This window comes from Geospiza fortis, unplaced genomic scaffold, assembly GCF_000277835.1.
Source record: "Geospiza fortis unplaced genomic scaffold, GeoFor_1.0 scaffold53, whole genome shotgun sequence".
NCBI classification, from domain to species: domain Eukaryota; kingdom Metazoa; phylum Chordata; class Aves; order Passeriformes; family Thraupidae; genus Geospiza; species Geospiza fortis.
The window spans coordinates 8,462,065-8,476,296 of NW_005054305.1; the positions used below are offsets into that span (position 1 = coordinate 8,462,065).

The 14,232-nt window shown below is 34.4% G+C and overlaps 1 protein-coding gene across 1 annotated transcript in view; it reads left to right on the forward strand.

Annotated features, from left to right (window-relative positions):
• The window catches only part of SNTG1 (syntrophin gamma 1), a 316,256-nt gene that overhangs the window by 165,179 nt on the left and 136,845 nt on the right, over window positions 1-14,232 (forward strand). Inside the window, exon 3 of the mRNA XM_031066535.1 lies at window positions 4,236-4,370. Within this exon, the coding sequence (XP_030922395.1) occupies window positions 4,236-4,370 (135 nt within the window). The remainder of the gene's footprint in view (window positions 1-4,235; window positions 4,371-14,232) is intronic.

A 14,232-nucleotide genomic window follows, 5' to 3' on the forward strand; every position in this document is an offset into this window, starting at 1 on the left:
ATTACTGTAGAGCCAAATACATAGATGAAGTATCAGAAAGTAGAAGATGTCTTGAAACCTACAAGTATTTAAAATTGCCTGAAAGACTGAGAAACTCTCTTTGAGAACAAAACATAGGAAATAAATGACAAGACAAAAAATGACAAGAAAAATAATCCAAAGACATAAAATGAAAAAAAAAAATAAACAGAAAATCTGCAAACAGACTTGTATAGGCCAGATAAATAAAAAAAAAATATTTATTTTGGAAGTTCTGCAGGAAGTTGACTTCTAAATCAACGGGTAACTTTAATGATGTTTCTCTTGCAGTATTTATTTTGGTATGTGTTTTGTAGGTACCCTGCTGCTAGAATAAATGTAGGAGCTGTAGTTTTCATGTGTATTTTCCCTTAAATTAATTCTTAAATATTTGTGAAGTTCATTCAACAAATGTGGAATGTTTGTTTTGGTATGTAAGAATTTCTAAATTCCTTTTAGGAAAGGAATCTTTAGGCCAGATCTTTTATACAGCCCCTATGGGCAATGTGCTGTAAGTCAGGGTATAATTTTTAAGTGGCCTTCTTTCATTGCCTTGTTGCTAATAATGATCAGAGTGTGACCATATTCTCTGGAAAAGCAGTCTGCCTTAAGGGCTCTGCCCACCTCAACTGTCCTCTGGTAGTGACCTGAAGCAGAAGGTTCACCACAGGCTGGTGTGATAAAGCAAAGGGAGATCAGTTTTCAGCCCCTCTTGTAATTATATTAGTTCAGGAATTGTAAGCAGTTCCCAGAACATCAGCTCTTGCCTCATCAGTGTTCTTATCTAACTCAGCTTAAAACTGTGTGGAATGAGATGACAGAGGCAGCCTTGTGTGGGTGCAGCATTCACTGCATCTCTTACTTAGGTACTACTACCTTCCTTCATCACTGCTTTTGCCTGAAGCCACAGGCTCTTCTCTCAGGTGGAAGCCCTTTCACCTCTTTCCAATGCTTCCATATGCATTCCTTAACGTACCTCCTCTGCTTCATAAAAATGTGCAACTTCAAACACTCAGTTTTCTTCCCATCTTTGCAGTGCAGGAGCCCAACTCTATAGATAAGGTGATGCTCTTGGTGATTTGGGCTCAGTCAAAATTTATTGGCTTAGCAAACTGTTATCAGCTGAACTCTGCTTCTCTCTGCATGTTTGCTGTGAGGTGATGCAGTGTGCCATGTGTTTGAGCACAAGAGGATGCCTTGCATGGCCCAGCAGCTCAGCCCATGTGCTGTTTGTGTCCCATTGCTGTAAGACAGGAGTAGGGCTCAGCCGTCTGCCAGTGGCATGGGAAAGGCTTGGAGGGAAAAGTTTTAGCACAGCCTCACATGGAATCTCTTAAAAATTGGTGTCAGAAACAAAAGGCAATTATCAGCCTTAGCTCTGTACTCCCACACCTCATGCACACATATACACACACATGCACAGCATCTAAGCTCTTCAAATGTAAGAGAGGGCAGGGCTATAGGCTATACAGCTGATCAGAATAATTTTGCACAATAAATTTTGGCCACATGAATAAAAATGTTGGTGTGTGCAGCAGTTTACATGAAAATACATATACAGGTTGTCTTCCCTAATTTCCAGCTCTAGAACAGGAACTCACATCTTTATTTTACTCAGGTTGTGGATTACTTTGAAAGGACTGGGTGAGAACAGCAAGAAAGAGGTTTTAACAGACAAAAATGAAACAATTTCATTCCAGTCTTTGTTCTCAAGGTCTTCTTTTGAAGTTACCTAATGAAACTCAGCTGCGTGCTTCTCTTTAACATGGTTAATGCAGCTGTCAGGCTGGAGAGGGAAGGTGCTAGTATAATTGAAGATTTAATTTTGAACTGTATTGTAAACTAGCTTTCATAAAACCCAACAACAGTAAAGTGGTTCATTATGTTTTAGAATGTCTGATGTAAATAAGGTCTCTGAGTGTGTGTAATCAATCTTTCCAAGGGCCAAAATATTTTGCTGTTCCCAAGCTTGATTTGGTTGTTCAGGCTGAATAGGCTCAGCTCATATGCATTTAGAAACTGACTTGAATTTTAATTTTATTATAATGTCTAATTGTGCCTGCTGTGGTTGCCTCTAATTCCTGCAACCCTAGTAGCCCCTCAGCTTTTGCAGAAAGACTCTAGAGATTTTATAAGGTTATTGACCAAATCAGAAATGTGCAATCAAGTAAGACAGAGTTACTATACCTAGTGTATGAGAGGCAGAATTTATTCTATTGCCAGTTATCCAGGGAGGAGGGAAGGCATATAGCAAACTTTCCTGCAGAAGACAGGCGTTTTCTAAGTTTTAGCCCCCTAGTTTGACCATAATTATTTACAATCCACATTGTTCAACTTCCATTGTCACTTACTGCTTCCTTCACAACTTCAAGGATAGAGGAGGCATCTTAGCGTGTAAAGGAGAAGTTCTAAGGACATGACCACTCTTTGTTTTAATATTGTAACATTTTATGTATGATATGAGAGAATTTTTCAGTGCTACTGAAAACCTAACTCCTGTGATCCATTTATTTCATCTGTGTACATTAATCAGTTTCTGTCTTATCCTGCTCACAAAAAACAACCCCAAAAAAAGTCATCTTAATATTAGAAAAATGGTGTAGGATGAATGTTGACCAGAGGTTCGACTGACCTCAGTGTGAGTTCAATGCATTGAGCTCTTATTTTTTTTCTTATTCTTACCTAGATTAAAAAGAATAAAAACAATGTCAAAGCCACTTGCAAAGTCATGGCTGATTTATACACATTTGCTCCTGGTATCCAAGAAAAAACAATTTTCAAAGTTTGAGTGTTGAGTATGGAGCAGAAGTGACAGAACAGTTTGTCAGTGGAGACCATTATATAGAACTATTTAAAGATTGTCCTCGACCTTTCCACCTCTTTTAAAACCTGGTGAGAGAGACTTAAACTTCTCTTTTGCCAGTGGCCTACTGTCAGTTCCATATTTGTGTTTGTTCTCTCCATGCTATGGATGTAAGAGCACATTATGGGGAGATCTTCCAAATCCTCTTTTAAACTCTTGTCTGAGAAAGAGCCCTCAGATTCATCCAGGTCAACCTTGGCACTTAAAGTTTAGAGAAATACTTTTCTTTCCTTGATCTCCTCTTAAGCCAACTTCTTACAGTTGTTGGATTGAAATCTGACCTCTGTGAAGATAGTGAAGGTTTTATTGGCACTGATGAGTCAAAGGTTTTCAATATTTTCTAGATGCGAATTTTCATCAGAGATACATATGTATATATATTTATATATCTATATATCTATATCTGTATCTATATATCTATATATATGTATCTATGCAAATGCTTATGCTGATAAATTACTTGTAAAGCAAAGGTTTTAGATTGTTTGTAAGCAGATTTCTCATATTAAAAAAAATGCTCTACCAATAGGAATTTTGTCCATTGATGAAATGTTTCAGAGTGCTATTTTCAACATAACCTTCAGGAGAAATTAAATACTGATGGTACTTTCATGTGTCAACCTTTTCAGCGCTCACACTCTCAAGTATAATGCCTCAAAAGATAGTACAAGTAGGTGCTACCACAAAGGCACTGTTGATTGCTGGGAAATCATTTATTATATATTGAGATGTCCTACAGAATTCCTGATCTTTAGCCATAAGTGTAATATACAGAAATGGAGCCAGAACTATGTTACTACAGGAAGTTGAGTTTTAGTCTTTATTTTCTCTTTAGCTCAGCATCCTCATTTGAAAAGGAACATAAAAAAGTTAAATCCATACTGTATTCACAGACAGACAATAGCCCACATCTGGGTTCATGTAGCTGTTGATACTCACATCTGGCTCTTTTGGAGGTGTCATTGTACGTGTTTCTGTGTCAAAAAGTGTGTAATATGTGGAGGATCAGCTTTTATTTTGTGTACAAGTGGGGTATTTCATCAATTAATGAAAAGATGGGAAATAAGAGCACAGCTGATTTGAAGCAATTTGGAAGGAGTTTCACAAAATCGTCATGGGTGAAATAGCACCTTATTATTGCAAAATCTGCCTTTAATATTTACTACTGTAACATTTGTTCTCTTGTAATCTAAACACAGTAAATACAATGATCATTGAAAACAGTCTTGAGTATTTGTTAACATCTTTATGGTGACTGTACCTATCTATCAAGTATTCTTATTCAAAATATCACTTCTAACAATTCTAAGTGCTAACTGAAAATAACTTTTTTTCTTTATTCCCTCCTTTGAAGACAAAGACAGGGGTTTGTTTGCTGCAGGATGGTAACCAGGAGCCTTTCAAAGTGCGACTGCACTTAGCCAAAGATATTTTGATGATCCAGGAGCAGGATGTGATCTGTGTGTCTGGTGAGCCTTTCTATTCTGGTGTAAGTAGTTTTTATTTCTTCTTTAAGATGTTCTTTACAAAGAAACCGTGCTGTGTGTATGTGTGTGCGGGTGCATACACACATCTTTATGCATTTGCTTCCATGGATTGGTATTTCATTTTACACTGTTAACACTAAGTGTATTTTAGGGCTTCTTTTGTGAGTAAATATTAGCAATACTCATCTAAGAAGCATCAATAAGAAAATAAGGTATATGCATGACTGCAGCACTGTTTCTCTTCTCTCATCCTTGGGTATTGGAGCCAGTGAATGTGGGAGAAATGACACGAGAATGGTTTTTACAGGGAGTACAGATACCTCAAAGTACCTGTATCTAAGTATTGTCTGTGGAGTGATAAGATAATTATATCAGGGCTTTGCTGGTACAGGAATTACCTTTTATCCTCTTTTGCTTGGGTTCCTTCCTGTGGTAGGCCAGCACTAGACTTCAGGAATGCTGTGAGAGTCACTATCTTTAACAGCATGTCATGTTAACAGAGATGGAACAGAGGGATAATGGGCTTTTTGTATTACTGTTTTTACCTGATGTGTCAAATTCCTTATTTAAGCATCATATTGAATTTTGTGCATGAGAAATTACAATTATTTGGAAGATCTGTAAAATTTTATACAGAATAATTCCAAAGGGTTTAGAGCTATTGTAATGCAAAGTGTTTATTTAATATTAGGAGATAGGTACAAAAATAATAGAAAACATTTAGTATTAATTTCTGTAGACATTTTTATTGATACTGTAATTATATTTTATAGAGATCTCCCTTTAAGCTAAGTAAAATAATAATAGAATTTCATGTTAAATCTTGTGAGGCATAGTAGTGTGATATCTGTTTATACAAATGTTTTGTTAATGCTATTATGTCTGTTTTATTATTTAATTGCTGCTCTTGCCACATACTTGCATCTCTAAATACAAGCACAGTAAAAAGATAGAAAGCACAAATGAAAAATAAATTGGTAGAATGTTAGCAATGCAAAGAGTGTGAAAGATTAATGAAAAAATGTATCAAATTATCCTTCTTATGATTATGAATATGTCAAGGTGAATTCTTCGGAGCTTTTCTCTGAAACAAGAGGAACACATTGCTCAGAGTCTCCATAGAGTCTGGGTCTATTTGCTTGACAAATCTGACATTAGCTTCTGACTGTTTCATGCTGAACAAAGGCAGTTTGCTAACACAGGTCTGTATCCTTTATGTGGAATATAGATGCTCCTTTTACCAATCAGAGTCCCGTGTTCCTCAATAGACAGGACATCCAACAGCCAGGATAGAAAGAAGTTATGAGTTCAAGCTCAAGCTGTAGTTGTTCAATTAGCAACATAGACTGTGGCACCATTATTTCACCAACACCATTCTGACTTTATTTATTAAAAGATTTTATCACTCAGAAATATGACTTTCATTATTCTGCTGTAATAGCTGTAATATCCTGCTGTACTTGTTATTTAAATGTCTTCATGAAATGCATATTAATTTTTTTCCCTTTTCACAGCAAGGCTTTCTCTTACAGTGTTTCTCTCCTTAGTTTTGCAAAGGCTCTGTAGAAAATAATGAATTATTTGCTTCCCCAGTTAAACTCCCCCATGTTATTTGCATATTAATGCATAACTCATTAACTGATAGATATTAGTGTGTTGATGCAGAGTTTTTTTCCTGGAAGTATCGTTGTTGGAGTAGTGACTTCTGAGCACTTTACTCTGATTTCCTTTAGGGTTAAGTCTAGTTTTTTTTAGCAGTAGGTTCATTCCAAATAAGGATGATTGGCATTTCACAGACAGTTAACGGTCCTTTTGTCATAGGTAATTTGAATAATCTGGAATCATGTACCTTGGTTGTATACTGTAATCACAGAAGTCCCACAGGCTTCCTTTTTTTTCCTCCCTGTTTTTCCTCAGTTTTATTCCTGATTTATTAGGTTTAATTTGTTTGTTTGCATATTTTTCCTATATTTTACTTTGTTGGGTTTATTTTGTTCTGTTTTTCTGTTATTCTAGATAACTTATTGCATTTATCTTTCCTTTACCTGAATTCTGCAAAGCAAGGGATTTCATTAGCAACTGATACTTAATGCCTCAGAGAATGAACTCTTTAAGCATAAAAATAAAATTTTTGTCTAAGGAACAATAGTATTGCTAAATTTTACAGACAAGTAGCTACAGTAAAAGTAATTTTTAATCTGTTTAAATAAATAATCTTTAAATGATTTGATTGTAAGGTTTTGCTTTACCACTGCTACACTGGTATGGAACGAAAGGCTATTACTGTGTTTCTAGTTCAGAACAGTGTCTCTTCTGTTTGTTGAGTCTGAATCAATTTGCATGCTCCTCTGTGTAGGACAGTCTTTAAACAGGCACTTAACGTTCCAGCAGCATCCAGATCTGCATCCTGTGGAATAATCTAAATAAAATCAATGGCTCCTTAGGAATGAAGTGCTGTTTAATGTGAGTGTATGGGATAAGGACCTGGTTCTTAATTTCGAACACTTCCTTTTGGTGTTAGACAGTTCTAGTTTCCAAAACTAAAGAGGTGCAAAGAAACATTGTTTCTTCTTTTGTTGTGTACAGTTTGAAGTAAGAAAATAAAATGCATAGAAAATTATAAGCAAAATAAATAGTGTTTATTTATTAACACTAAAAAAGGAAAGCATCTGTTGCTTTAGTGGTCTGAAAAAAGCATTAATGAGGGTTCTGCAGCAATTGTACCTATAGCAACTCCATACAGGATCAACCATCATTCAAATGATCATGGACTACATCTAAATTTGAGCATCAGTTGCATCAATAAGTATTAAATATATTTCTTTTTGTGTGCAATAAGAAGGTCTTGCTTTCCAAGAGAAACAAGTGTAGCGGGTTCAGCATTATGCTGCTAGCAAATACCCAATGTAGATTTGAGCTCCCGTGCAAATGACCAAAATTGGGATGAGAACATATTGTGAAACTCAAAGGCAATGTTGTTACTAATCTGAATTAAATCCTTGCCTGTTGAGAGGTTTTGTGTTATGGGAAGTGTTTGCCTCAGTTGGAGTGGCTTGTGTTGGAAGATAAGACTGCTGTCCCTTAGGTCAGGTACACCTTTTTCTCCTGGAGCGGTTAATAAATGTCCCAAAAAGAGTTGAATTAAACCATGTAGGAACCTCATCACTATTTATGGCAGAATTGTACAATATCTTTATCTATTCTTTTAAGCGTATTTCTTTAATTTCTTGAAATTACGCTCACAAAAGTTTGCTGTATGGTGGTCCATATAAGAATGTGCAGTGAGGCAACTCCCACTCTTTTTAGACACACATTTAAATAGCCTGGACTAACCAGGAAAGCCTAATGCTGATCTTGGTGAAAATTATGATGGTAGAGGAAATAGATAGCCTAAGGTATGGCATATCTGAAGTAGATTTGTTCCTAGGAAAGGTTTTAATATTTGCCATTCCAGAATCAGTATTTTTATTTTAGAGTTAATCCTCACAGTTTCTATTACCTTTCCTGAACATGAAATTCAAGGAAAAGGATTATTGTGCTATATCAAGATAAGCAGTTTATCTGTTTAGGAAGCTGTGGATTTTTGCTTCTTTTCTTTAATAAATTTCATTCATTGATTGTACTCAGAATTTTTCTATACATAGAGTCTATGTGCATGTGAGATCTATAAATTAAGAATATGACAATGAACCATCTGACAGAATGGACGACTTGAATCAGCTACTCTTTTTTCTTAAAGAATCAAAATAAACTGCAAGCAGCTGGCAAATTGTTAGCTACTAGGGTAGTTTGTATTTCTACAAAATTTTCTTAAATATTCTTTTAAAGGGTCATAGATTTTACAAAATACTGCTAACTCACCTGATGATAACATACAGATGAGTCACATCTCTTCCAAGTAATTTATTTCTATGGTGCTGTATAGTAAATGCATTAATTAATTAAAGATTAAGAAGTTCTTTTAGTGGTTTGATTTTTTAATTAAAGATCTTTGGGGAAAATTTGTGTGAAGGTCAGTCATAATTCAATACCAATAAAAAATGAGAGAATGGTTTTGGGTTTTTTTTGTGAATTGATAGAGCAACAGCTCTCGGAGTAGCATGGCATTTGTCCAAGCTTTTAACTGAGGTTGATACAATTGTATCTAAATGTAGCCTATGGACTGTAATTGGTTTTGTGATTAAAAAACTATCAATAAACACCTTTACTAAGGCCAGGATGTAACACTGTCTCAAAATGTTGCACTGCAGCCAGATCTGTTTTGTGATATTGTAAACCACATCATCTTTTTCTTTTTTTTTTTACTGGAAGCGTAAAAAAAATTATGTCTCACTTTTAGGGTTGTCTGTATGCTATTGTGAAATCGAGTGCTGAAAGATTCATAAATATATACAAAGCCCATAAAGTATTAAAAAAAAATTAGTTGTTAGAGATTTTCTAATTTTTTTTTAGTTTTGTATTAAAAAAAGTATTTTAAATTAAAAACTTTACACAATAGAATTTTTTCTTGATTTTAAAAATTTCAATAATAAAGTTATTAATTTTTAAGAATAAATTTAAATTCAGAACACAGCACTTAGGGATGACATGCCTGGGAAGTCACATGAAGTTATTACATTTTCCTTGCTTGAATATTTATTTTTTTGAGATTTCCTGAGAATTAATTTTGTATTTGTTATATTGGATCATTCTCTTTCGAAAATTATGAATTTTCTTGTCATATATTTTAGTATTGCTAAAAAAGATTCAATTAACACTAGCAATTTAAATGAATATAAATAGAAGAAAAAAATTAAAATCTTAAAATGGTAAATTATAGTTTTGACTTATTTTTTCTATTGCCTTTATTTACAATTTTGATTCTGATGTGCGATTGAATATTATAAGCAATGCCAAAATGGAACTCCCTGTCTTGTAAAGAATTGCAAATATGTGGACAGATAGGTAACTTTTCAAACACTTTCCATTCTTGTTACCTTCACAAAGCTACCAGTAAGAATCTTTCGGTTTTTTATCTTTTTGGTATCTGTCAGCTATTCAGTGGAGTGAATCCATTTTTTCACTGAAGTCGTCAAGTATCTATCAGATGATTTTCCCCTGCCAATCTGGACAGCTTTAAAGTGACAACCTGACAGATGTAAATATGATTATTTAGGGAAAGCCTAAGGCAGCTTATTTTTCTGGAGCTACTTAAAAGTAAAAAGCATAGCAATCTGTTGAGGTTAAAAGTGCCATTTATAATGCCAGATTTGAAAGAAAATAATGACTTTTCCTCCTTGGATGAAGGCTTTTCCTTCCCAAGAAAGAAAAATATTGCAAACCAGAAAAAACTCAGAGAACTTAAAACATTGAAAGCAGTGGATGATGCAAGGCAGTTGCTGGAAACTACAGAGGAATGTTCCTTATGAAACCTGGTGGAAGTTCAGATCCTGACTATGGGTTTATAGGTTTGTTTCTCTTTAATTTCTGTACTAAGAAATGCAATATTCCTGAAGTGAACCAATTGTATGAGTGGAAATTTTATAAGTAGATATTTAGGTGAGTGTTTCAGCTTTCAAGCGTAGGCTGCCGGACCAGAAACATTTTGAAGTATGAAGGATTGAGAGCTCTTTTTCATTCTAGTCATTGTTATCAGCCTGCACGACACTGCTGTGTTTGCCACCCTCAGTTTCCAGCGCAGATGCAGAGGAAGGGGGATTTCCAGTTGACCAGGCAGGTTGCAGCCCTCCCTTACTGCCAACCTCCTCCAGTTGCATGAGGAACTGAAATAATGAGACAAGCTTCAAATGCCACATGATGGAGCTTGGTAGCTGATGAACAAGTCTGCTGGCAAACCTTTTTAGCACTATTAATTCAAATTGGGAATCTGACTGACCTGTGTCCTTTACACTCAGAATGATTATAAAGCTTGCCCAGGTAAATTAATCCAAAAAAATGTCACTAAGAAAGAGCAAAGCACAGCACAAAGCATTACCCAAAAGAGGACTTAAAACCTAGAAAATGTATGTAAGGATTCAATAAAATTTTAAAAATCCTCATTATATTTTCTTATTTCAAAGTTTAGTAGGATTACTAATAACTGATCAATTATATGAGAGTGTGGCCTTGAATGTATTGTGGCATCAAATGTTACCAGGTTGATCTATGAAGTTGCTGCCAATGTATTGATTTTATCTTTATACTATTACATTTTAAAATTTATGTTCTACTATTTTCCTCCATTTCTTCCTCCTACATCTTTCCATGTCATTGTACTGTTGTAGATTCCTCTCCATGTCTATTCCTTTTTTCCCCACCTCCTGTTTTGTGCTGCAAACCTTTCAGCTTTTTATCACTTTCTTCCCTATGTAAAATACCTTGGTCTCTCTTCTAATCCTCTGAAAAGAGAGGTCTTGTTTTCTGTCTGTACCTAGACAAACTAATTCTTAATACCTTTACTCTTGTAAGATGAATATGCAGTCTCACCAGATGAATAACCATACACTGGGAAAAAGGTTGAGAAATGGTATATTTAAGTTTCACATGCTGTTAACTCAGTTTTGTTAAGATTTTTGAAGTTTCTTCATCCTTTTGTTCAATATATATTTGACTTCTTTCACAGAGACACAGTATTTGATATTAGATCTCGTTAGATGACTGCTTTATATTATACAAGATAGTTTGAAAAATATTGCTAACCAAATATTTTTTAAGAGTCAATTAAATAATTATAAACATTCTTTTACATCATATTCGATTCAGTATGAAATACTTGAATTTTTACTATGCTCCAAGATGTAACTTAAAAATAACAGTAACTCTCAACTAAATATAAATAGTTAATGATTACCTATGATTTATTACCTAGATTCTGGGTTTTCCTTTCCTCACTATTTATGTTGCTCTGTGTTCACATGGTCATTTTTCACTTCTGATCTTACTTATGAAAACATTTATGTTCCCCAGAAGATCATATGGATTTTGAGAAATTTTAGTACCTCTAATGAAAGCCTCAAAAACATTGTTTCTCTTTCACTGCATAGCTCTGAGGAAGATTTTTTTTTTTTTTGGCAGAACTCATTGCTGTCCTTTCCAGTCAATTTTCTGAGACACATGGAAAATGCTGACAGCATGGCAGCAGCTTTGTGTTTTTCAATAAAATAATAACTACTTTTGTTCTGTTCCAGGAAACAGCAAGAACACTACTCTGAATCTTGCTTTTAAGAGTCCTAGGAGCTCTAACCTTCCTTCTGTTTCTTATCATGTAGATAACAAATGTGAAAATGGAATTACAAGCTCACAGAACACTTTGTGTAGTCTTGATAGTGAACTAAGTATCTTTTCATCTCAACCAAGTTTTATTTTGTAAACTTGGAAATGAAGGTGCTTTTGGAATTTGCAAAACCACTGCAAATTCATAGTATATCATGTGATGCAAAAAGAGGGGAACACATAAAAATATTAATAGAGAATCAACAGAACATCAGTATTTTTAACCTGAACAACAAAATAGTCAGGATACTTAGAGCACTTTGCAACTTGTACAAAATTTTTTGCCTCCAGAGTTCTTGCTGTGTTTTATGAATGAATAGTTATAAATCTTTTTAAGAAATTAAAGCTATTAGACCAGAGAAAGGCTTTTTATTATTGTTATTGTTCACTTGAAATGCGAATTAAAGGCATCAGAACAAAATAATTTGCTTCAGATTGCTGGTTAAATTTATTTTGAGCATTAATCATTATAGTAAAAATATGTTACATTAAAATATATTGCTTTGCTGACAAGGTATATTCCATTCACCTGGGTTGAAAATGGCACTGAAAGTTAAGTTTGGTTTGGGGTTTTTGAGGGTTACATAAAATAAATCATGTGCAAATCAAATTATAAACTTACTTAGACAAAGGAGTTTCCTGCCAAAACATTTCAAAGCAAGTATCTATCATCAAAATACTGATTCAAGTTACTTTGTAAGTCAAAAGGGACGAATTTATCTTTTTCAAGCTAAATTTGACATTCTGCCTCTATATTCGATGCAGTTCATTAATAACTAATTTGGACACCTGCTTTGACCTGCCAGGATTGAATGCGTTTATTTTTCTTTATCAATTACAAAAATAAACTTGCATGGAACAATGGCTGATTAGAGCTGGGGCTTTGTCCCAAACCAAAATTCAGGTGTCTGAAATGTCTGCTTCTAACTGTTCTGGAAATGCTGTTTCACTATAAGGTTTATATGGGATTTTAAATTGCAGACTAAAGGATTACTTTTACTAAAGAAATATACAACTTGTATGTAATTCTGATTTGTACTTTGAAGGTCATTTGCATGTTTGTTATTTTAGCTAACTTGATGTAAAGAAAATGTAATTCTGCAAATAAGCAAAGTATTATTTCTTTATTGTAAAACTCAGAGGTGTGTTGATTTAGCCTGGATTAAATACAATGCAGTGCCTTCCCTTCACATTACACATCACTCAAGTGAATCTAGTTTGCAATATGCTTTTGAAGTGAAATTCAGTTCAGTAACTCTCTGGTCCCAAAATATTTAAGATCAAATTTCAATGGAGATAGAAAAGAACCTAAAAAAAATACTAGACAAAACCCTCTGATACATTATGTTGAGCTGAAAAAGTGTCTTGAAATTTTTCAGGTTTCCTCCCTTACTTCTATACAGTTTTGCCTATTTAGAAATCATCCATGCTAACATGACTTTTTTCACACAAAGAAGTAGTGCTGAACTCCAGTGTGAAATCTTTCTAGTTTCCTGTCAGACAGCGCTGGCAAACTCACAGAAGACCCTGGATCAAGTGTTTTCAGGATTATCTTGAAGTCTGATAGTGTGCCTTTGCTTGAAACTATCTTGATTCTGCCTTTGGTGAAAACCAAAAAGTATATTTTATTGACTCTTTTATGTGAGCACTTTTTTATGGGTACTTAGGCGCATGTTGAGCTATGAAAGACAACAAGGACAGAAACATACTTCAGTATAGTTTTCTGTTAGGTTTTTAAAAATGTGGCTTCAGCTTAGGATATGATCAGATGTCAGTATTTACAGTGACTACTGACTCATCATGAACTATTTACAGTGACTACTGACATATCATGAACTACAAATTTTATGAAGCTACATGTTTTTCACTCAGAATATTACTTTGTTTGAAATTTAATCCATGTATTGTCCTTTTTTCCATTCATGGTTGATGTAACACTAGCCAGTTCAAGCCAGTTTAGTGAAAGGTTGCTATTTTTCAATGTCATCTTAGCACAAGTGTGTTCTATTTGATTTGAGCATGTATAACAAAAAATAACAGAATATATTGACTCGAGTGTACAAGTCAAGTTCATGTTCTGTGCTCCATGTTCAGCACAAGCTGGAGGTGGAAACAAGATAAAGTTAACAGGAAAAATACAGCTCCCAGTGGAGCCACAGCTCAGTGTTTTCTGTTCATTTATGTAAACTCAGCTTAGACCACACATGAGACTGTGGCCTATATTGGTTTATCGTGAATATATTGTCAGCACTATTACCTGCCACCTGATACTGTGACAGACAAAAGGTTTTCTACGTTTTCTGAGTACAGTCTGTGGCCTTAACCCAATCTGTGGGAACTGCATTATGAAAGTTCCTTTTTAGAGGTTTATGTCAAAAATAAAAATTGAAGTGTTTGGCTATTTAACAGCAAAATATATACCTTTTAGTTATAATAAATATTTGCAAGCATTTTACATTTTTCAAGCATTAGCCTAAATGAATAATTGGTAGTCTCATTTTAGGCAATCCATTTTGTCTTTCAGTTCAAAACATTGGATGAATTTATGCTTCCTCTTTCCACAGTTACTCAGTTCATATTTGTCACAAATGTGAAAAAATAAACAAGGTGATT